At 45.0% G+C, this 23,946-nt stretch overlaps 1 protein-coding gene across 2 annotated transcripts in view; it reads right to left on the bottom strand.

Moving 5' to 3' along the window:
• Nucleotides 1-22,154, bottom strand: part of LOC106647323 (Sex combs reduced) — a 29,031-nt gene extending 6,877 nt beyond the window's left edge. Inside the window, exons 1-2 of one of the 2 annotated variants that reach the window (XM_089591063.1) lie at nucleotides 21,732-22,154; nucleotides 21,272-21,698 (exon numbers count right to left, since the gene is read on the bottom strand). In XM_089591063.1, coding sequence (XP_089447189.1) covers nucleotides 21,272-21,698; nucleotides 21,732-22,154 — 850 coding nt within the window. Of the gene's footprint in view, nucleotides 1-21,271 lie in introns of both variants that reach the window. The other variant, XM_014363652.2, reaches the window with a different exon arrangement.
• Between the last annotated feature and the right edge of the window lie 1,792 nt (nucleotides 22,155-23,946).

Here is a 23,946-nt window from a genome sequence, read left to right as displayed (position 1 = left end):
CATTGTTCCACTTTCCCGCGTTGACTTTGACGCCTCGAGCATCGGAGGTATATATATGTACCAGAGGGCACTCGGCTCTGAAGACTAAATTTACGAGACGTGTTGCAATATATACGGAAAACCAGCTTCGATACGCCGCGTTGAGTCTTTTGGCTCCTCGACGCGTGTATACGGAAGCGTCACGGAACGCTTGACTAAATGAATATCCGTCCTTTTATACGTCACACCGCTGTTTGAGGTAATTTCAGCTTTGAGAAAATACACAGCCCACGTGAATTACGCATCTGAGATATGACCACGCGTATATATAATTACAAAAAGCAGTTCGATGCTGCAAAAACTTTTGCGAGGCGAACGCCCTTCCAGCGCGTGTGCGTGCGGGGCTCCCCCTCCACTCCAACCTCCGGCGCGCATGTATAATAATAGAGTAAGTACATCCGAGCGGGGTTATCTGATACGCAGCCCGAGAGCGAAAGGGGGAGCCAGGGACCTCTGTATCGGCTCTTTCCATCTCCACGCGTCCAATCGGCTCATTTCGCGCACTTACGTGTACGTACAAAAGGAGGAAGGGCAACAACAGACTTTCCAATGTCTGCTCATTTATACGTGGTTTGCTCCGTGTCCCAGTGTTCCTTCTTTTTTTATCGGCATGTTTTTTTTTGTGAGTGTGTGTGTGGATTTCGTGTAATTCTCATCCTTGAACCCATAAAAATCCATGATAATGTATTCAATTGTACCAACAGCCGAACTGGGTTGAGACGCCGATTTATTTCATTCTGGAGTATCGTAAAAACACAAGAAATTGCATTAACACGTGCTCGATCATAAATATCTGCACAACGAACAGGCATCAATTATACGTGCGTTTTTTTTCCGACTATCTCGAGGGAGGGGGAAATAAATATTAGTTAGGTCGACGTAACGCGCGATGAAAGGAAATTGCAATAATCTTCGACTCGCTCGAGCCGATTCGTCCCGATTTAATTTGATTTGCCTCTCGATAATATTATAAGCCGCGTCGAAAGTTCCCAGACGTGCAGGGCAGGGTTTTCAATTGATCGCCGGCAATTATTGGCCCCTCGTTGTTGCCGTTGGCTCGATGTTCTCGCAGAGCCATTTTCTTCGGTATACTGCGTTTATTATAGATCGTTGCGTTGAAAATGTAAAGGAACACGAGCGAGTAATCGCGCGAAAATCTGCAGGTATGATTTCATAATTTTACCACCAGAGTAAACAAACTGTGCACACAATCCAAATTGCAGCTGGTGGATTCAAAAGAGATTTCAAGATACGTGAGGCGAGCTGATGTCATATATAGTTACCGGATCCCTTGGACCAATGTAAACTCGGCATCGGTCGATTTCGCGGAATGAAAACTCAGGAGCGGATTAAAACGTCGTAGAACCCGGTGAAAAACAAAGATGAGGACGCGCCTATGCGGTCGACAGAGAGCGGGGATTGTTATTCAGGGAGCATAATCCAAGTGAGATTTCGGTCAAGAGATTAACGTAGGCGCGTCGAGTCGCGAGGGGAGGATTTCCCGAGATTCCGTTCCTTTTCTCGGCCTCCTTCTTGCAGCTGACGAGGACCGCGCGCCCGTGGACCACATTCTCACGCGACTTGTTGCTGGATGCGAGCCAAGACTTGCGTCTGTCTGTCTTTTTACCCGATCCAGGTGATGGGACAAAGGATTCTATCTTACGACGAATCGAAAAAAGGTGTCGAAAAAGTTTATCCGTAACGCTATATCTTGACTTGTGTGATACCAACGACAAGATGTATACCAGGGTTACTTTGTCGATAAAAAAAAAAATCCCCCACTCGAATCGAAATATTTAAGTAGTAAAAGGCGATATTGATCAGACGCGGACACGTGTTTTCCTACGATGAACGTAAAGACTAGTCCAAAGAAAAAACAATGAAATAACTGGACACCGGATAAAAGAGATGTAGAGCAGCCACATCAGTCGGGCGCAGTCCACGGGCAATTTAAATTTACCTAGGCGTGTTTTGCGTCATTCAGCTCTCGCTTAGCTGATTTGTGATCTTTCGGCTCTCGCGCAGCTGTTGGTTCGTCCGACGTGGGCCAAAGATCCGTGCACCCTCACGCACGCGCGATAACAACGACTCGCCGACACATTCCACCTCGACAGTCTTATGTGTACTCACTCGCATAAGCCCCGACCGCGGTTTTTCGGATCCTTGGCGATTTTGTAAACAGGAGATGTTGGCTATCAATTACCACGAGACACCTGTCACTTCTTGTTAAAAAAAAAAAAAAAAAAAAAAAAAGAAGAAGAAGAAGGAAAAGTCCAAAATCCCCAAGAGGTATCAATCTCCTTTCACTCACGTGGCGAGAACAAGTTGTAAAATCAATTTTAGATCGTCTATTTCGAGAGGCCGGCTATTCTAATTAAACTCCGCAGCCGGACATTTTACTCGGGGGAAAATTTGGATCGGGCCGAAATTATCCCGAGAGTGACGCAATGATTGCATTCGCCCTGAGAGCGACCTATCGAAAGCTACCTTGTCGCGGGGCTTTGATTTTGATTTACCGCTGGGTTTATTTCCACTTCGAAGCCACTCGATGCACGGGACAAAACACACACGGCCGGCGCGTGGATGCGGTAGTTCTCTCGAGCTATTCGGGGAAACGAAAGAAATAGACCGGCCGACGATCAGAGAAAAGCTTCCCCCTGGATAACCATCGCAACGTACGAGTGACCGAGATACAAAAAATCGGCCCCACTTGTAGAGTCCCGCGCGGGTGTTAATTCAACCCGACAACACGAAATCCTTTCTGTCCCCGAAAACAAGCTTACACGATGGGGGGAGGGGGGTGAAATCCCTCTCGCTTCAAAAACCTGGGGCAAGCGGGTGGATAACAAATGATCCGGAGTAGCGCCTGGCGCACGCGAAGCTTCCTCTTCCCGCCGCCGAGAGATATCATCCTCCTCGAGGCCCCCCTCGAGTTCCAGCGCGTTTCCTTTCGCCACTTGCGGTGGTACACATTCAAATTGAAAAGCTATAATTTTTGAATCTATTTATAACTGTCCGAGACCGTGTCTTTGTGAACCAAGGTGGGGGTGTGGGGGGAAACACCGAGAGACGGACAAAAGGGACGTGTATATATACGCGCACGAGCCGAGGAGAGACTCCTAATGGATTTTTCTCTCTTCGGCGGCCGAGAGACACGCGCTTCGCCGCGGTGCTATACGTGGGAGTCTGAGCTTTTTTTTTTTTTTTTTTTTTTTTTTTCATTTGCAATTCACGAGTGTGTACAGCGGATGATGATTGATTTTACCGCGCGTCGATTTAATGGTGCTCCGCAAATGTATCCAAAAGAAGCGCGCCGAAGCGATGTTGGCTAAAGGTCGGAGCGAAAAATCCGTGGCTTTGTTTTACAAGCGGCGTTTCTCATGCGCGAAAAATGCTACCGCACAAGTGGGTATATGCCTCGAAGAAAAGGGGATTAAAGAGGGAGAGAGAGATAAACAGGAGCAAGGAAGGTAAAAATATTGAGGGAGAAAAGGAAGGCGAGAGCAGGAGGAGCAAGGGAAGGACGACAATGGGGCCCGTGGTAAGTATATGTGTGTAGGTTCTCTCCGCGTATCTGCCTCGATATATATATATATATATATATATATATATATATATATATATATATATATATATATATATACAAGGGCACGCGATATCGAAGGGAGGAACAGATGCCCCGTGTCTCCATCCATCACTTTGGGCCGCGCTCGCCGATCGGCCCGACACACGCATGTATGCGCACTCGCACTCTCAGGGATCTTAGAATGCATTACCTTATGCATGTATATACACCACTCGTACACTACCGCGGGTATTTATTGTTATACGTGAGTACAGGGCATTCGTGTATGGGTGTATCGCCGGAGCATCGGGTCCACGGCCGTGTAACGCTTTGTCCATTTTCACTGGCGTGCGTTGTTGCGCGTGGAGGCCCTGCGGAGAAAGAAAGAGAGAGAATTCGCGAGCCGGAGGATTATTAATTGTTGCCCGGGGGACCCTCGGCTTATCGGGCCTGCGTTTAGCTATTAAAAGCCTTTCTGATTATGAGCGATTAGGACACGGGGAGGATGTGACCGAGGCGATCGTGTACTGTAGTTTTTTTTTTCTTTTTTTTTTCCTTACAATGTTAAGGGTTTTCGTTTTTTATTTTTTTTATTTTGGAGCTTTGAAAAACGTTTGGTCACCGTACGTATAAAAACTCAATTTCGCAAGATTACAGTTAAACCTGAAAAATCGGTGCTTAAACGGGGGAAATCATATTTTGGTAAATCAAAAGTGTTATCAGATGTGAAGGTACAGTCTTTCAGTCAGACAGTAATTGGTTTTCATGGTACGGAAAAAAAAAGTTTTAGATCCCAAAAAATCTATGAATTCTTTAGAGGTCTCCGCTCAATATCAATACTTTTTTTATTTTTATGTCATTTTACAAGCTCAATATAAAAGCTTTTTTCACTTCATGTACACGTATACAATACGTCGTGGTAGGCTTTGATCGTACTAGAAGATCAGGGACTTGTAAAGCCTGTCCCTCTACCAACCGACCTATAGTATACTTAACACTCGTATTTGTATATAAGAAAATTATATTTATCATTGAGAGGTGGTTTGCGGAAAATTCTACATTTAAATAAACGTGTATCTTTAACTTATAAACGTTTTATTGTTAAAAGACCAATCGAGCCTTATTTTTCTGTCATCATATGAGGATCAACAACAGTGGATACCTTCCTTAAGTTGACACCCCTCGATTGCAAGTACTAACGCCTACCTGTTGTATTTTTCGAAAAAAGTGCAATGGTAACAACTCATCTTTTGTGACACTGTTTATTCACGGTATGGCTAAAAAACCAAGCTTACTCTACGCATCCGTCTTACCAGCATCTAGAGCAAAACAACCTCTCCACGTACTGCAGCGTAACGATGACGCACTCCTCGCGTGGCAAAGACACAAGAACCAGCTGTTGCTCCGCTACTCCATACCGCTACCGCCGCCGATCGCTTGATTTCCCATTGTTTTTTTTTTTTTTTTTTTTTTTTCTCCATGCAGAACCGATAAGCAGTCGAGTCGACAAAATCCAAGCCGTCCCGACAGCCATCTAACTCCGTGAGTGCATACAGGCGCGTATTTTGCCTGTGTAGGTACACGAACGCCCCGAGCACCGGGAAATTAATGACTCCGTACGGCCGACCGGCCCATATACCGGGAACAATGCGCTGTACCTACGCGACATGGGGTACTTTTACGTTTATACGCGAGCGCGTACAAGTGTGTATACATATACATACATCTGCGTTTCTCTTTCTCTCGAGCTCTACACGTGCGTTTATTAAAAAAAAAAAAAAAAAAAAAAAAAAAAAACCACGAGTGTCTTGCACAAAGTGCGCTGTACATTTACAGTGTCGATGTAAACGGCTGTTGAGCCACACTTTTTACACGTATACTTATTGTACACCTGCATAAGCTTCGAGGGTAACATTTAGCCGATCTCTCTCGTGTAAGCGCATGTTCGATTTATCAGTTGTACCTATACCTGTGCGTGGCTCGTGGAAAACCTTGTAATTACGCGATCGTTGTAAAAATACTCATTATCGCGGAACACGAAACAATTTTACCGTCGTCGTTGGCTCGATCGTGCGAGTAATAAGTGGAAAATAACCGCAACCCCCTGGCAAAAACTCCCCCGTCCGTTGTCCCGCGCAGAAATCGATATTCGAGGAATAAACATACATTTATAACTCACTAATCCAGCCGAGATTAGCATCCGTTGTCGACAATAAAATTGATTCAATCCCCTGCCCCTTTTCTTTGCTTTTATTCTCGAAAATCCGAGATCTAGGTCAAGTGGGAACTCGCACGGAACTCACAATAGTCCGCGTGCTAATGCTGTTACTGTCGGCGGGATGCACACACCTATGTATATACACACACATACACAGAAACGTTCATAAATCACTCGGGAGGGGCGGGGGGATCCTCTACCTTAACCCCCTCGCGAGAGTTCATCATGTACATGTATGTTCATATATATACACGTGGTGCAATGATTTACACGTGTTTGCGAGCGTGCATATTGTACTCTGGGCGCCAATCAGGTAAGAAAAAGTGAAAGACGCGAGGTAAGGAAGAAGAGCGCGGTATACACACGTGCGTGAGCCTCTATTTGTTCCTCGTGTATCCATATGTAGTTATTCGCCGATAGGCACGCGTGTGCTTTTTGTCGAGCTTTTTATATGGATTAAAGTTACAGATCGATTCTCAGTTGTGTACCACGTGTAGGGGTGGCACGCGATCTCGGAGCCGAGCTCTGATAGGAGAAGCAAAGAGGAGCGGATTATCTGATTACGTGCATCGAGAGCGAAACAATTTACTCTCGATCGTATAAGGAGCGCTAAACTTTGATTGGTCTACTGCTTTTTACTTTCACTCACACTTTTTTCGATGGTTTTTGCAAGGAGTTCAGGCAAATTGGTATGGTAATTGTAATTTTTTCGGTAAAAGTGCTAAAATTGTTATACGGCCACCAGAGTTGTATTCTAATAGTTCCAAGGTGAAAAAGAGCGCTATTTTAGCTACGGTTAGTCCTAAAATTGACTTTACAACGAGCAATTGAGAAATCCCGACAGGCGGTACTTTCGAAATCCCTTTCAGCCATTGGTTGTATTTTTCGATTGTTTGCATGATAATAACACCGCAGATTTTGACAAATACGTTCACTAGCGCGCTAAGGGAGCCCACAAAACAGGCCCACAGGAGAAAACAACTTTGAATTTACATAATTTTCAAAAACCCCGACCTCCCCCTTTATAATATATACGCACGCCTACCCCCCACGTTATTTTTCCTACAAATTTTTGTCCAGTCTCTCTTTCTTCGTTCCTCCCGTCACTCCCGCCTCCTTGGCAGCGCGCGCGTCAACGTATGTGCGGTGCGACGCAACTTTCGCTAAAAAATCCATTGTTTGCATACAATATGCATAGAGGCGTGTGCAGCGGTGTATCGGGAGCGAGTTAGATCCCCCACTGTCGTGTACCCGCATGCAAAGCATACCCTGCAGTCAGATAGCGCGTGGAGTGAAAAGGCAACTGTTGCTCCTCGGAGAAAGAAGGAAAGAGGGGCATTGCATTTGTTTTGTTCGTGCGTCGTCAGCGTGTGGTCCAGTCCGCTTTTCCTTCCCCACTCTTGCTCCCCTTCGAGTGGCGTATTCATCACGCAGCTGCGAGAATGAAGGAAGCCCTGTACCGATGGCCCGGCGCAGTTCTTCCTGGTTAAGGGACTCTGGGTGTATATACGGACAGGCTGATGTTCTTCGCAAAAGTACTCGCAATACCCATGGGTGAATGCAGATTTATTTACCGATCTCGAGGTCGCAGGGCTGATCCAGGGTGTAGATCGGTATTATTCTCGCCTTGCTCCGATACCGTACCCGCGTTATATATGTACCACAGAAGGAATACATCCATATGATACTGTATGTACACGTATACTCCCTTACTATCCCCTCGTGCACTAGTTGTCCTTGGTTTTCTCACACTATCGCTCCGAGCGAGTAATAAACGCACGGTGTATCGGTATGGTATATACCTATGATACGAGGTAGCGCGAGAACGAGCATATAACGCATGGGCTCGTGATATTTATGACGCACTTATCTTAATGTATCTGTTAACCTTTTCTTTTATATATGTATACATGCGTAAGCTCGTCTAAGGGAGTCTAGGGGCTGGTACGAGCATAAATTTCAATAGCCACAGCCGCACAGGTTGAATCGCGTTGTGATATGCTAACGATTTGATGAAGTGGGCTTTAAAGTGTCTCTAATGGTACTAGCTGTACGGCGCTGATTTATCGGCGAACGCGTTGAATTTTTTGACATGACGAAATTTGTACAATCACTCGAGTGTGTGTATGTGTGCGTAGTTACACGAGTGGCTGGTTTTCCGCTCGTGCCTTTAAGACTTTTGTTTATTATTTTTACGTCGGCTCTGAATTACGGGTTCGCCGATGGAGTTTAGCGGGCTTTTTTTTTTTAGTATGGATCATTAATTTCGTGTATCCCTGTTAACCGTGGCTTAAAATAGCTTTGAGAAAACGTTTACAGATGAAGATAAAAAAATATCATCTCTCTTTGGACTTGGATGCCAAGTGATCGGTAAGAATGTTATACCATCGTGAAATCGACAAACGTTTAATTAAACGGTGCAGAGATGAAGCTACATTATTGATTTGAAAAACAAAAAAAATAGTGGCAGACCATCTCATCACTTTCCTCTTTTTGTAAAAATGAATATTACTTCAGTCTTCGTGTACCAGATCTGTAGATCGGTAAGCGATTTTCTCGATTTTCAGCGATGAAAGGTATATGATACAAACATCATTGGTATATTATTTATAACCGATTGTAAATTTAAATGAAATTTTCATCAGACCTACCGATTTTATTGTCCAGTATTTTATCAAAAAACTAAAAATCCTCAAAAATCCCGTGACTTTTTGTCATTCCCTGATCTCCTCGGACAATATTGCGTATGAATAAAATCGTGTACCACTTGGGCAGGACAACCTAGAGGGTGAGGAGGCTCGCAACGTTTTAATCTACCGAGTCGGGAGATCGGCAAAAATATAATCCTCGAATCGGTAAGAACTGCGCCTATGGCATGCACGACGAGAGGAGAAATCGCGACGCGTCGAAAAAACCGAAATCCCGCGGCAGCCGGAGAATCGTGACACGCACGTGAAATATCGCCGCTCAGCGAGATGACAAGAAATGAAGCAGCGACGCGCGTACAAGTACAAAAAAAGAGGGAATCGTGGACGGCGCATATACGCGTACGCGGTGTATACGTATTATGAAGTAAAAAAGCCGATGTGCAGCGCGATTGTTCTGGCAGCATCCGGTGATTGTTACTCTTTTCCTCGCCTCCTCCCGGCGCCGCGGCGTGACCCAAGGATGCGTCTTCTTCTCCTCATGCTCCTCCTCTTCCTCATCTTTCTACTGCTGCCGACTTCCTCGTCTCGTCACACACGCGCATTTTAGACACGTACAGGCACCTACACACACCAGCCCGTGCATCTCGGTTCGGTTCGGCTTGCGACGACGCCACCGCCGACGAATAAATCACGCGGGATCAACGATTCTCCGCGCACTCGCTCTCTCTTACGTCACGCGCTCGAGAGAGTGTTCCGATTTAATCGTGCCTCGGCGAGAGAACCAATGCGAGCCTCGCGAGGACGGGCATACACGTATATATATGTATATATGTATATTAGTGCGCCAGCGCGAGGAGGATTACCGGCGATTTTTACGTGCTCGTCGTCGTCGGCGTGCCTTTGCTGCTGCGTGTGTGTACACTCGCTCCGGGAGTGCTTAATTTTCTTATGTAAATTTAGCCGAGCCGCGCGGCGAATCGAATTTTCACGGCGCGGACGCTCAATTTGACTCCGTCGCCCTTTAATTATTGCGTTCCTCGTGCTGTTTGACGTTTCTGTTTGGACCCTGGGTTTTTTCTCCCTTCTTTTTATGAGATGCTTGATTTTTTTTTTTTTTTTTTTTTTTAATTTCAATAAATTTTATTTGCCTGGAGTATCTATTCCCAGTTTTGGAATGCTTTACCTCGTCGAGTGGAGAGGAGCGAAATTGCACGTGATTACGTGAAACGAACTTCTAAGAATTTTCTTATCTCAGTCTCAGTCGTTAACTCAAAATTGAATGATTGAACTGCTGTTTATTTCTGTTAGTAGTTGTCCTTAATTTTGTCGATTCAATTGTTTAAAAGTTTCTCAAGTGAGACATGGGCATGATTATTTTGCGTAGTTAATAAAAATTATTTTTCTCCCGAATAAAGTGCATCTTTTTTATTGAAACAATTTATTACTTATCACTATTCACAATACAATATTGAAAAGAAAATTTTTTTTGGTCAAATAAGTGCAATGCATTTTAAATACTAACGTTTGTTAAGAAATGTTAGAAATCAAATATGTTTGAATGCATTTGCAAATACTTTTTTGGTTCTAAATAGTTTCCTCTTAAAAATTGTAAATTGCATTGTTTTTATTAGACAGAATTTTTTATAAATACTGTGTTATAAGTAGTGATAAAAAATGATCAAACGCATTACATTTTGAGCAAAGAATCATGTTGCAGTAAAAAAAAAAAAGAAAATTGTAAAAGTATCGATGCCCAATGTTCATAACCGCTACGACCAGCCACAGCATCGAAGTGGACCTCCCACCCGAGTCCCTATACCAAAAAATTTGATTTACCGTCCGCAACGTAGTGTCACCCGTATCCATAGAGTCTTGATGTTACGGAAAAGTCAACCGATCCTCCCTCCCTCTGCGTCCCCTTGAAAAGAACAATAAATAAGCCCCGCAGAAAACAAAATCTCCGTAAGCAGCAGCAAAGGCGACTTCGGCGAATCTTGCGTCCAGTATAGACCCGTGCCGAAGATTTCTATTTCCCCGAGTCCAGGCCGCCTTAACCCGTCGAGGACAACGCCGACAATGAGGATTATTGTTTCAACCGATCTATATTCGCAGTTGCGGCGGGCTCATAAATTTCCGCAGGCAGCCGGTGCGCGTCTAGCGCCGCCTCGAGGGCGCATGGTAGGGGAGAGAAGATACCGGGGGCCGCGCCAAAAGGGGGCGGCCGCGCTAGGATCACGTGGAGTCGGGGATCCCTATGGAGAGCAACAGGCGGCTCCAACGATGCGCTTTTCCTGTCGTGCACACACATACACTCCTTCCTTCGTCGCTCGCGATTTAGGTTTACCTCTGGGTTTTCCCTTTCCATCTGCTCTGAATGCGCGCAATCGGGATTTATGGGACACCTGCAGCGGTCCTCCGCAGGTTTGGTCCTTTTTTTTCCGCGCTCTGCTGTACGGGCTCTGGTGTGCGGTCTTGCCTCGTTATTGGTGGTTTCTTTGGGGAGACAAATACCCTTGCCCAACTTTCCAATCGGCAAATGGTAATTTTTCCAAATTTCCACGCAAAAGACCGAACCAATAACAACATTAAATGTATAACAGTAAAGTACATACGTACCTACACCGTAATGGGATTCAAAGTATTTCAACTGCATAAATTATCTCAAGGGGATAATTTAAATGGTTTAGTGGTCGGCCCGATGAGGAATGTGGAGTTTTTTTGGTTCTATCTGATCTCAAAGATAAATCTGGTCTAAAATTAACCCACGGCATACATCGTTCCCCTCGTGCCTGTGTATTCGTAGTCTCGAATTTTACGAGAATTTTTAAATTTGACTGCGATGACCACTTTTTTTTTCCTCCAAAAAACTGAGCAACGTGTTCTCCCGTCATTCTACTTAGATTAAATGTTTTGGTTTTAAATTTATGCCTCCTGGAGTTCTTCTTTCTCAAAAGAGTGTTGTACAAGGTGCAGTTGAAACGAATAAGAAAAAGTAGCCCACTATAGCTGTACAACTAATATCGAATACACACGAAATATAAGATTACCTCTTATTGCCAGATCGAAATAGCAGAGTTGGCTAGACCTACGATAGACGTGTATCGGTACTATAGTTCGGGGCTTTTTTAGTACCCAATAGTCACCCAAGCCTAATTTAATGAAGGTAAATAAGTATGTGAACAGAATGATCTCTAATAAAGTGATGAAAGTTTAAACCCCCTAAAAAATGATCCGTGGAGATGGATGGAAATGCACCTTTTTTTGTTCCATTAACACACCGAAGGAAGTATTTTGTTAAAAAAATTATTTTGCAAATATTTGTGGTTAATTTTCCTTTATTTGGTCTAAAAAATAACGGCTAAACTCGATTGACATTTTTTCATAGTTTATTTTATTGTAACCGAGAATCAAAGCTATAGCAGTCGCATCCCTCTCCCGACTGACCTCGTACTGCGCGAGCTTCTACAACATTATACCCGTAAAATGGCACGTGACAGTGAAAAAAAGAAAAAAAAAATCCGTTTATTTGCATTTCTCGCATCACTTTGTAACTAATAGCAAGAAACATCAGCGCCCAAAAGACCGTGAAAGTAACTGGTCCCCACATAAATCTCCGGTCCCCTGCCGCAGCCATGGAACACCGGTACCTCGTACACACACGTGGAGGAAAAAGGCATTTCATCAGTACAATAATTACACAAAAAATACCTGAAAAACCACGCCATCAGCCAACATACCCAATTTACACGGCCACCGAGCCCGTACGTATAAATATACACGCGGATATCGCGTATCCTATCAAGATGAACACTTTTGGCTCGAACAATTAGCGACTGCGACCCACAGGTGAGCAGCAGGTATACATGGAAGCACCAACGGTGGGCGATACAAATCGGCTCTGCCGTACGTAACGGAAGGCAGCCGCGAGGCGGAATCACGAGTGTAGGTACAGCCGCCGCGGCTCCTCATTCCGGGGAAACCAGTTTTACGGCTCGAGAAAACACGTAGCACGTACCTATACAACGACCTCGTACCTCTTTTTCCCCCATTTGAGCGCGTTTACCACCGCCGATCTAACGTCACATATATAGAGGCGTTTATTAGCGCGAAACAAAAAATATCATACACCCAAGGCGCATTATAAGGATAAATAATGCACACAATGAGAATTCTCGGTTGGAGCTGTGCGCGACAGCTGCATGAGCCGTCCCGAGGCGCGCGTGTGCTCATAGTTGGGAAGAAAAGTGGGTGAGGCGGATTTGTCCGTGTAGTCATCGAGCGAGCGTCATTGTTGCGCGCGTAAAAATTGTGCATTAGCGCAAAGAGGATAAATCATCGGAGATGGAGAATCACGAAACAGACGGGCATTATTCACCATCCGCGGGGATTATGTTTTTCTCGTTTTTTTCATTAAGAAATTTTTCTCGTTTTGCACATTACACGGTGTATATATAGGCGTGCGCCATTGCTCAACGCCGATTGGCCAGCGACGCGGAGTTGATGGTTTTTTTGCGTGGTTGGGTTAAAAAAAGGACGAATCGAAAAAAAAAAAAAAAAAAAGAAATATTGGATCTACAACCGTGCATTACGATTTTTTGCGAAAACAAAAACTCAGAGGCTCATTTTCGATGCAAACTACCACCGTCGCACCACTTAAGTCGCGAATCTGGAAACTCAAGTATACACAGCGAGTTTCGCAATTTTTCTTTCTTTTCTTGTTTTTACATGCGCCTGTGGGTTGACCGCAGCTAACGGTCCGTATAATCGATTTACGCGAGAATGAAAACTAAAAAAAAATGAATTCGAAAAAATACCCGTTTAGGAGCGAAATATTTCAAACTCCCGTTGATTATAGACTGGCGCACAGGAATCCGCGTTGCGTAAAATTACGACTCCACTTTGTAAAGCCTATGGCGTTTCCATACGCGCGCGAACTATCAGGCTTTTCACGCCATTTATCTGGCAAACGCGATCGCCCACACATAGATTGATTAGCTTTTGAGTAAAATGCGGGAGATAAAACGCATGCCACGTGTTTGAGGGCTTTTGTTTTTTTTTTGTTTTTGTTTTTGTAATAAACATAATTCAACTCGTTCTTTCTTTGCAACACGTCGACGCGAAAAAAAAATTTGGTGTCAATACCGAGGCTCAAGGGTCCACAGAAGGCGCAGGTTTTCACGCTCCATTTGCTTCTTCCCCGCGTCACATGTGCCCTTTCTTTCCCTATTGTACTTTATTTCGTAACACGAGGAGGCACATTACCCACGGCCTCTCGAAAAAAAAGGGCAGAAACGGCGTGTACTACATGCACCTCGACGGTACATCCGCCTTGGGAATAAATGCGAATACACACAAGTGCGAGAGTCGAGGGGAATCGCCCTTGGGGTCTTATATGGCAGGGCAGCGTACCCCTCCTTTTCTTCTCCTTTCTTCCCTCCATCGCACACGTGAAACCCCCGTACGCGCATCCCTACTCCGCGGCTCTGTACGTAAACACATGTGTATATAACCCGTGCAGTGTGGAGTCACTCCCTTTCGTGACTCGCTGGCGCGCGCTGGCTTTTATTTATGGCGAAACGATCGGCCTGTAATTATGCTTCCTCGGCGAAAACCACCTTCCGCAACACTCGCTCGCGCTCCGCGTGCACTCCGTAGCCCGGCCCCCCGTTCTCCGCTGGTGTGTATGTGTGTCCATACGCGTATATACAGGCAGGGCACGAAGCGAGCAGTGGAGGCCACTTTAGACGGACCCCTCGAAAATCGACCTCCTCCCTATTTATTTGCCCTCCACTTGTGTGTGTATCTATGTATAACAACACTGCGGCCTTCCGAGGTAATTACGCAATTATGTATCTTTATTTCTTTCTTTCTTCCTTGCTTGCTTACTTACTTACCGACTTGGCCGCAAAGTTTGCCTTCTCGAGCTGCGAAATTATATCTCGTCCGCGTGTCCCTATACGCGCGATGCTGCCATGTGGACGATGGGACTGGCCAATGACGAAACAGTCTCCCGAAAATTATTTAAAGCACCAGCTGTGTTCAAGTGCAGCCGGGCTAATGATGGTTTCTTTAAACAAATATTAATTGATGGCTGGGCTCAAGTATGCGCGCACTTTGCAATTATTCGTTATTATACATAACAATGGTGGAGGGGGGGGGGTTTAATGTAGGCTGCAATTTTGTAGCAACAAGGAGAAGTGAAACTTGAGGGTTTTTTTTTTTTTCTTTCATGTGGGATGGTTAAGTCTTATGGTACGTGATTGCGAGTTACTGAGGCAAATAGGGGGAAGGTGGAGGGGAACTGTACTTTTAGATTTAATAAAATGGAATTCATTTAACTTCAAAGTGTATACTTTGGTTCAATTATCTTGTTGTCCTTATCGAGGATTTTTACAAATTCCTTAAAAGGGAAACCTATACCATTATTACGTGTAAGATTGTGGGCCATAAAATGTCAGAAAAAATTGTTTAAAATCAACTTTTAAGTACTTAATGAAATTACTTGGTACAACAAAATTAAAATGGTCTTACATCGTGCAAGAAAATTTTTTTAATGAATCAAGCGTTAAATTAAAAAAATCACTATGAAAGAAAGTAAAAGTATAAACCTTCTAACTGCTTGTAAAAAAAAGTACTTGTAATCTCGTAAAATTTTAATGAGCATTATAAAAGACATGAAAAGGCTGCGTCTTGACTATTGTATGATAATATTAATTATATTACATTAATTGAATTAACTAACTTATTAAATATATTACTTGAAAATATTTTCTTAAGAACTTTTTAGTTTGACTTTCATTTTAATGTTAATTTATGTTTAATTGTAATATTTTTTTTATTTTTCAGTTTAGAGAAAACACCTGAAAATCATCTTAGAAGGAACAATTTCGCAAAAAAAAAGGTGAGTACATTGATCAACTGTTTTAAATAATTATAGGGCAATGTTTTATATAACAATACCGGTAGTTTTACCTGTGAAAAGACCGCTGTACGTAGGAATTACTAATTAAAAAATTTAAATTCATGTTCTTGGTTGGAAATTTTTAACAGGACTTTCCAGTTACAAAATTGTATTAGTCTCACCCGACTTAACATTTTTATAGCGATTCTCAGTTAGATAATTATAATACGGGCGTTTGAATGGGACTGTCATCCAAAGATCATCAAAAAAAATATTATAGGTGTTAAAAAGTATCATTTTCAAAATACTGATTTTATGGGGACGAGTTCCATTTTTGACGTAATCGTGGCATCTAATTGACCTTTCATCATAAAAAAAAAAAAAAATTTCTGTTGGCATAAATTTAATGGCCAAATTTAAAACCATTTCTCAACGGTGTCGGCTTGACCAAAGCATACACTCCCAGGGTCAATCACATAAAAGTGGCACGTGAAATAATCCCTTTAGCCCCTTGTTGTATTTTTTGATTTTTGGTACAGAAAACTTTCCAATGAATGAAAAATCGAATTTTGTGATAACGTGATATAATCACGTAGAGTTGAGTATTTCTTTGATTTTATGGCTTATTATATTTTTATTTTTTAATTATAATTTCTGCTACAAAAAAAAATTGTTTATTTTAATATATTTTTTTGATTAACAAAAAAAATTTGTGTACCATTACATTTATCGAAATACACTAAAGTAGCTTTGTTGATAAATTATTCTATAGCAATAACTTACAGCCGTAACACTGATTCATCAGAATCCACGTACAACAAACACCCCCCTCCCTCAGCCAACCCCCCGATAATCCAATATCCCACCATCAGCACCGCTTTTCAATAGCCTTGCGAAACACGAATCAATAATAATCAGAAATCGCTATAAACAACGAACATTTGCGTGCCGTTTTCTCCGGCGCGTGTATAAGCAAACCATCAGTCGCGCAAATATTCCATTAGACAACGAGCGAGAAAAAGCACGCGCCCTCGTTTCTGCGCGTAAAAGTAAGCGCGATCTATAAATCGTAAATTACCTATTTTCCAAAAAAACCCCGAGAGTCTATATACCATTGTACCTCGAAAGTCTTTCGATCGGGCCTCTATACTTCTTTTTCTCGAAATAAAACGCGCGCTAGCTTGTACCATGCCGATTTATAAATTCCCATACTCGCCTCCACCGTGTCCCTTAAATAGACCATCAGTGTATCATAGCCGTGACTGTGAGAAAAAAAAGAATACAGCGAGGAAACCTCTTCCCTCCCGAGCTCGACTATTCTCGTAAAGCATAACACCCCAAATGATCGGCCGGTCGCGTGCGCACCGCTTTTTCTTGCTTCCCTTCTCGCGATCGCCCCGTTTGTTTGCTCTTCAACGCACGTTTGCATTTTCCTCTTCGATGGCGCCTCGGTCGAAAGACCCGATAAATCAATCGAACCTGCCTCCGTACACCATCGAATTCATACCGATCGAGCGTTTGTTTTTCATCAGCCGATCTCTGTATGTATGGAATTTTTGCCTCTCCGCAACTGGCCCGCGCGTGTGTGCTCTTCTCGTGTACCTAAGGCAGGATTTTGTTTTTTTTTTACTTTAACGCGAGCCAACCCCTTTTTTATACAGGTACTCGTTCGTGGTTCTTTTGTTGTTGCTATGATTACGGGCGTAATTACATGATTACACGAATAATGGCTCGATGTAATTGAGCCGTTGAGTACTGCAGGCCTGCAGAGCACGGGTTAACTGTGAGCTCTGTGTGACCGGAGTCGATTGTGTTGCCCTTTCTTTGCTGTTATACTCGAGATTCTTAATTTAATGGCTTTATGAAAACGCGTACACGCCAAGAACTTGTAGTCTGCTTTTGTGAAGTGTAACGATGTAGGTATACTCTTTTTTTTTTTTTTTGCACATTGTAGGTACTTTTGTTACATCGTCCGTGGAATTTTTTTTTTTTTTAAAACGATTAAATCGAATTGTCAATAGTCAAGAATTATCAATTTGAAAAGAGGAAAAATTATTTATTTTTGGTGGTTAAACGTGGCACGATATTACGTAATACAACAACGACGGTTGCAAATGTGAATTTTTTGTTTGTCTCCTGCATCGCTTTCAATTAAAAACATCCTTACAAATAAAACGAGCTATCGAGTCAAGCAGCTCGCAAAACCTCTTGGCAAAACTTTTATTCGCAGCAGTTGATTAGATGATTCCCCTCGTGCAGGTATATATTTGATAAAGGAATGCGCTTATACGTAAAGAGCAAAAGCGTGTAATGGCAGATACGTAACAAGGAGTCCTTGAAGAATTACTACGTCTGCCGTGACGATTGTGTCTTTGCACTGCTTGAGAAAATTCTCATCGAATCGAGTCTCACCGGAGCTAAAAACTTTCTCACACGCGATCGTTCCCCTCTCGCAAACTTTTCGCTTTGAAAAAAAAAAAAAAAAAAAAAAAAAAAAAAAACCACAAATCGGCTCAAAATGGTCGCGTTTTCGGACCCAAGAGCTCGACGAGGAGACCAGGCCCTCTAGGACCCACCCGTGCAGAAGGTGCACATCCGCCAAGACGACGCAGACTTTGGAGGGCCTTCCTGGCTCACAATACGCGCGCGGCCTGATTTATGGCCCGGCACACGCACACGCATTCGCGCTCACTGAGAGAGAGAGAGAGAGAGAGTCACACACGATATCATAATACCATTAATTCTTCGTCAAATTCCCCGCTGACTGAATCATACTGGCCGCGCAGTAAATCACGCGCCGACTAATGTGAGCGCACACGCCGCGACAGACCAACTTTCTTTCTCTCTTTTGGTCTTCTTCCTCCGCGTCCTCCTCGGCTGTATACAACTTATGCGTGCACACGCAGCTGGTGCTGTTGTACGTTTTATCTGCGCGGGGGCTGCAGGTGGATTCCCTTTTCCGTATAATCTCGGCACAGTTAGCTTTCGGTTTCGCCTTTTCAAGCCGAGACTCGACTTTATCGTGTACTCCGGGATTTACCGGATTATTTCATGCACGCGCTAGAGGTTGCCGATCGAAAGAATTTCGGGAATGGCCCACAGCACGGGGATGATGGATTTTTCGGCCGCTCTGCGAGATCCGCCGGATCTTTATTTTATTTCATTTTTGTTTCCAGAGCCAAGCGTAGAGGGAGGGGGTGACTGGCTGTCCGTCCGTGCAGCTCGTGCTTTTGCGAATAACATAATGAGCCCTGAAAAATCGTTCTCGAATCGTAATGTGACGGGTTGCGTAATGGACGTTGTGTGTACGGCCGACGAGGATTAATTGATTTATTTTCCAGAGAGAAAGAGAACTCGTCGTCGGCATTCCTCGACGGTACATTATATTGTGTGTATATCTGTAAGATAAATATCAATAGTCTAATGCGCAGCGTTTATGTGTATCAACACCTCGCATCGTTTGTCATCTCTTGTGTGTGTGTGTGTTGTGTTGGTGATGCTCGTGCCTTCGGCAAGTGGATCCTTGAATCCTTTGCGCCGAATCGCGTATGAGGAAACAAAATCGAGGAACCGTGTCCTTATACATACGTAGCTCAATAGTTTCTTGTATTTATTACGAACACGTGGCAATTTAGCACAACTCCATGGCCTTTTTCGCTGTTTTATCTCTTGGAGCTATTGTTGTGTATTTTTTTCGATAATATACGTACGACTGAAGCGCACATGCAATTACCAAGCCTATGTAATAATTCATTGCAACAACAGGTAACTCCAATGCCGAGTATTTTCTCGCCAGGGATTCATGCAAAATCGGTTTGCATAAAACATTTTCACAGTGAATTCCTATGATATATTTCGTCATGTAGCTTAGATGTGACGAGAGTGATGTAAAACAGCCTCGTGAGATAATCATACGAATCCTGAATCGGGTTGTAATTACTTCACACCTAAACGAATCTGCAAACAACCGATTTACCGATTAAAAATACCTTGTGAATCTTTGGGGAGTGAGGGAGTACGATTCCCAACGGAGGCCATTGGCGATTTTTGTTATGCCGTTTCAAAACACCGGGTGACTCTTTTCTTCCGCATACAATGTTGTATATATCTTTTGGTTTTAACGAAAACATCGTGGCAAAGTTTACGTCCCGCTAGTATCCAGTGCGCAGAATAAAAGCCGGGTGGAACAACCGAGAGATCCGGTGATATTCGAAAACATCCATTAATCAGCGATATTTGTAGTGCCGATACGATCTGTCCGATCGAAGGCCCCGTAGGCGCTAATTTTTCCCTCGCGGCGGCAAAATTTCCCGAGCGTCGCGCGACGGATCGAGTTTTGAGCTGTTCAAAAGTATAAACACCCAACGCGGGCGGCACTACATGAAACGGCGGCTCGGGAAGGAAAAGAAAAAAAAAAAAAAAAGTGTACGCAAAGCTCGCAGGGCCCGAAAAAACACGTGCGACTTCCTCCTCCCCGACTCTGTCTGTCCGCCGACCACACACGGATCGTTTTTTCGGCTTTCCGAGATGCTCCGGGCCAGCCCTTGGGGGCGCGAGTATAGAGATCTGGTGCACGCAGTGCACCCACACGGGCATTAATGGGCCGTTTGTTGCGTTTGGGGCTTTTTTTTCTTGCCCCGCCTTCGAGGAGGACGCCTCGGCTCCTGTGTTCTCGAGCAAATTGCGCGCGAGTGGCTCTTTTGTCGCTTTCTTATTGCGACGATTGATGCCCGGGGATGAATTTATGATGCCAAGGGGGACACCCTTCCCTTTCATTCCCCAACAGGGGCCTTGTGTACCGTGGAGTGTTTGCGTTCACCAAGCGGGTCGTCGTTTCATTTTTTATGTTAGATTTACGTTTTTTAATCAACATTACGTCGCGAAATTTTGCACTCAGAAGTACGGTTGGACAATTAATTTTTTAACATGATTATCAATTGTTTGGTATGCTATTTGGCCGTGTGGGTCGAATAGTAGAGAGACAGGCTCGCATTACCTGCATGTTAATTCTATAAAAAGTGTTGGGTTCAACTTTTTGACGTCCACGTGAGTTGTTGTATTATGATGTTGCAAGCGAGCATGATTATAATAATAAATTTGAAAGTTGCAAATAATGCGATATGATGTTTATTTTATTTATAGTTATAATTGATTACGTCGTATCATCATGGAATAACCAAACGCGCAAAACATAAATTATGAAAATTTCATCATTTTACTGTGTGGCAATAAATGATGAAAAAATTATGCGTGAAAATTTGTGTGTTTATTCTTTAATATATAAATACTTGTGTTACTTGAGACAGATAAAAAAAAAAAAATTACTTAATTATAATAAAGCAGGTAAGGGTATCTTAATGACAGAAAACTACACGGCTCTTTGCGGTAAGTATACAGCTGCTGGTGTTTGGACTCGTATACAGCGCTACTGAATTTATTGGCACGTACCTATAGTTTCTTTATTTTGAGATACATTTTTTTATTAAGCATCTAATAGATGTATGCTATAGCTGCGGGCTATTCGGGAACATGGAGGACACGTTTTTTGAGTTGAAATTATAATTTTCGCCTGGGATTTCCGACCATAATTCATTTCCAGTTTACAAGCGTGGAACAAGTGTATCTTGCTTTCTCATGGGTAACATTTTTATTTTAAACGACCGCGTCGTGGGACCTTGACACGTTTCGTTATCTCGGTCTTTTGAAAAAAAAAAAATCGCACTGCCGCCGAAAGCACGTGCAAAATACCAAAGTAACCAAATCAGTCCGATTCCCTATACTTTTTCCCCCTTTGCATCGCACAAATTGTTCGTATCGCTACAATCTAGTTGATCCATTGATTCTCAACGTAAATAGATAAAAAAAAAAAATGAAACCAGAAATAAAGACAAGCAACTCACTCTGTCCGATGTGCACCCTCTTCATCCAGGGGTAGATCTGGGGCGGATTCTGCCCTGATCCGCTGCCCTTGGTCGACGAGTTGTTCCCGGTGCTGCTCGTGCTCGACGTCGACGAGGCTGGCGAGGAAGCCGAGGAGGCCGTCGTCAGAGCTGCACCGCCCTCCCCGGTGGTCCGACCACCAACGCTGGGCGGCGACGACACCGAGGCGGCAGCCACCGAGGACCTAGAGGAGCCACCGGGCGTCGAGGCCATCTGCCCACTGGTACCCGGTTTGCTGGTCCCTGCAGGCCCGAGCCCCGGGGCGGGACTGTTCCTCGCGTTCGTCGACGTGGTGAGGTCCTGAGGACTCGAGACGTTCGCCGAGGCCGTCGAGTCCGCGTACTTGCAGCTCGAGGCAGCCGCTGCCGCCGCGGCCACCGCCGCCGACTGGCCCACAGCCGCGGCAGCCGCAGCCGCCACCGCGGCCGCCTGGAGCAGCGGGCTCGTGGGGTCCGGGTGGAGCTGTTGTTGTTGCTGCTGTTGGAGGTGCTGCTGGTGGTGCTGCTGGGCAGCGTGTAGGCTGTGCTGTTGGGCGGTCGCGGCGGCGCTGAGCCGGGACTGGGGCTGTAGCTGGGTGTAGTCTATCATGCCCGGGGGTGCCGAGTGCTGCATCCCCGAGGCAGGGGTGGCGTACGGGTGTTGGGGGTAATGTTGCTGGGGCGAGTAGCAGGGCGTGGGGTAGCCCGCGCTCGCCGCGTTGGGGTTGTAGTAGTCGGCCCCGGCCGGGGAGGCCGCTTGTAGGGACTCGCTCGGCGAGTTTGCAGCGCCTCTGGGGCCCTGCTGTTGGGCCTGGGCATTGGCGTAGCAGGACGCGAGGGGGTTGACAAACTGGTAGGAACTCATGACTGCGCTGGTCGTGGTGCTACCTCCGGGGTGTAGGGTTCGGGTGGCTCGAGTTGCACCGGACGAGCGGTGGTGACACTTGGAAGGAAGAGTGCGTGTCTCGTACTCTCTCACTGATGCAACTGCTACTCAACTGACGGGCGTCGAGTCATTGTCACTCGGATATGCCACTTTGGTCCCTTTTCACTCGTGCGTACAAACTGTCCGTCTCACGAGATCGGGCACCGATACGAGATCGGCATCGCGTACACACTGTCGAACGATCCGCGTGTCAAGTCTTACGGTTCACCAATTCTCGCGTTATTCACCAAAATCTTGCGCACTTTTTTACTCACCCCCTTTTATTTCTATTGACTCTTCGAGAGCCAAAGATACGAGGCCCCTCGAATAGCCGAGCACCAATCGGAGCCTCGCAAGGATTCGTCGATGATGATGATGATGATGATGATTATGGTGGTAATAGAGAGAGGCGAGTCGTTCTCTTCCTCCTCTCTCTCTCTCTCTGTTTCTCTGCTGTTTTACGAGTCTGCCACGTGCTCGGAGGGCTATAAAACTGTCCGGAGCTTCTTTACGACCTTACCGAGCTCTAAGAGTGGTGGTCGCGCGATTACAGGCGACGAAGGCGTGTTCGCCGTTGTACCAAAGAGAGGGAGTGATCGGCCTCCACAATGGGGCACGGTGGGCCCTATCGGGTCTCCCCCATTCGCTCGTTAATTATTGCACTTGTTTCTGTTTGTCCGTATAATCGCGCACTGGTACAGCCGAGTCTCTTTCGATGATTGTCTTTTTTTATTATTCCCTTGCTTTAGCAAAGAAACGAGTAAAATCGAACAAAAACACCGGATCTCGCGAAAATCGTCGAAACGGAATATTGGCGCTGAAAATCGGATGAAATCGGTATATCCGTATAAAGCGATAGCGAGTAAAAAAACGCGCGTACCGAACGAAGAGCCGAGCAAGAGTGCGACGATTGGTCGAGTGGGTGATGTATCTCTCACTCCTTGTTTCCGTCGCGATGCGTGCGCGGAAGGCGGCTGGTATCGTACTGACTGCGGGAGAGGCCTCGCGGATCCTCGGCGGGCAGGCCGGCGAGTGCTTGCGCTGCCCCGCGCGGTAGCTGTCACGTGCCGCGCGCTGCCGTTCGGCTCTCGGCGTGTCAAGAGGCTGGGGGCCGTGGTGGCTTGCGCTCGGCTATCTGCGCGCACCGACACCGACGACGACCAATCCCCGTCGTTCGTCAAACCTTGATTGGTCTCTCTCGTCGGCCCGCTGGATTCTTCAACCCCGTTCAACTCGCTCTCCTTCCTTCTTCTACTTCTTCCTTTTCTTTTGCTTCTCCTCTTTCTTTCGTTTTTTTTTTTTTTTTCCTTCTCTCGCTCGCTCACACTCGCGCCGTGCCAGTGTCGTAATGTTGCAGTCGTTCCAATGTTGCTCTGGTCACTCGCTCTCTCTATCTCTCTCTCTTGCACCACGAATGTGTACACGAGTGACAAGCCACCCAAGCCAAAGAAGTGGAAGAGGGGTGCACAAGTATGTGTGTGAGGGGGGGTACCTACATACGATTACGTACCCGAAGAGCGAGAAAGGAGGGAGTTAGCGAGGGGAGGGGGCTAATGGAGAGATATATATATATATATATATTCGAGAAGCAAAGCTTCCCAGGGTGGGGGAGAAGGGAGTGGGACAAAGATGACCGTGTGTGTTGCTCTTATTCTTACGTGTTTTGCGGAAAGCTTCGATCATCCACAATGCTCCAGTGCTTGAATCCTCGATGAACAGTGCAGGACAACGG

The sequence above is a fragment of the Copidosoma floridanum genome, unplaced genomic scaffold (assembly GCF_036245765.1).
Source record: "Copidosoma floridanum isolate Cflo_tuat_1 unplaced genomic scaffold, Cflo_Japanese_pri ptg000013l, whole genome shotgun sequence".
NCBI lineage: Eukaryota > Metazoa > Arthropoda > Insecta > Hymenoptera > Encyrtidae > Copidosoma > Copidosoma floridanum.
The sequence above is the reverse complement of the archived record's forward strand: the minus strand, read 5'-3'. Positions and strand labels throughout refer to the sequence as shown.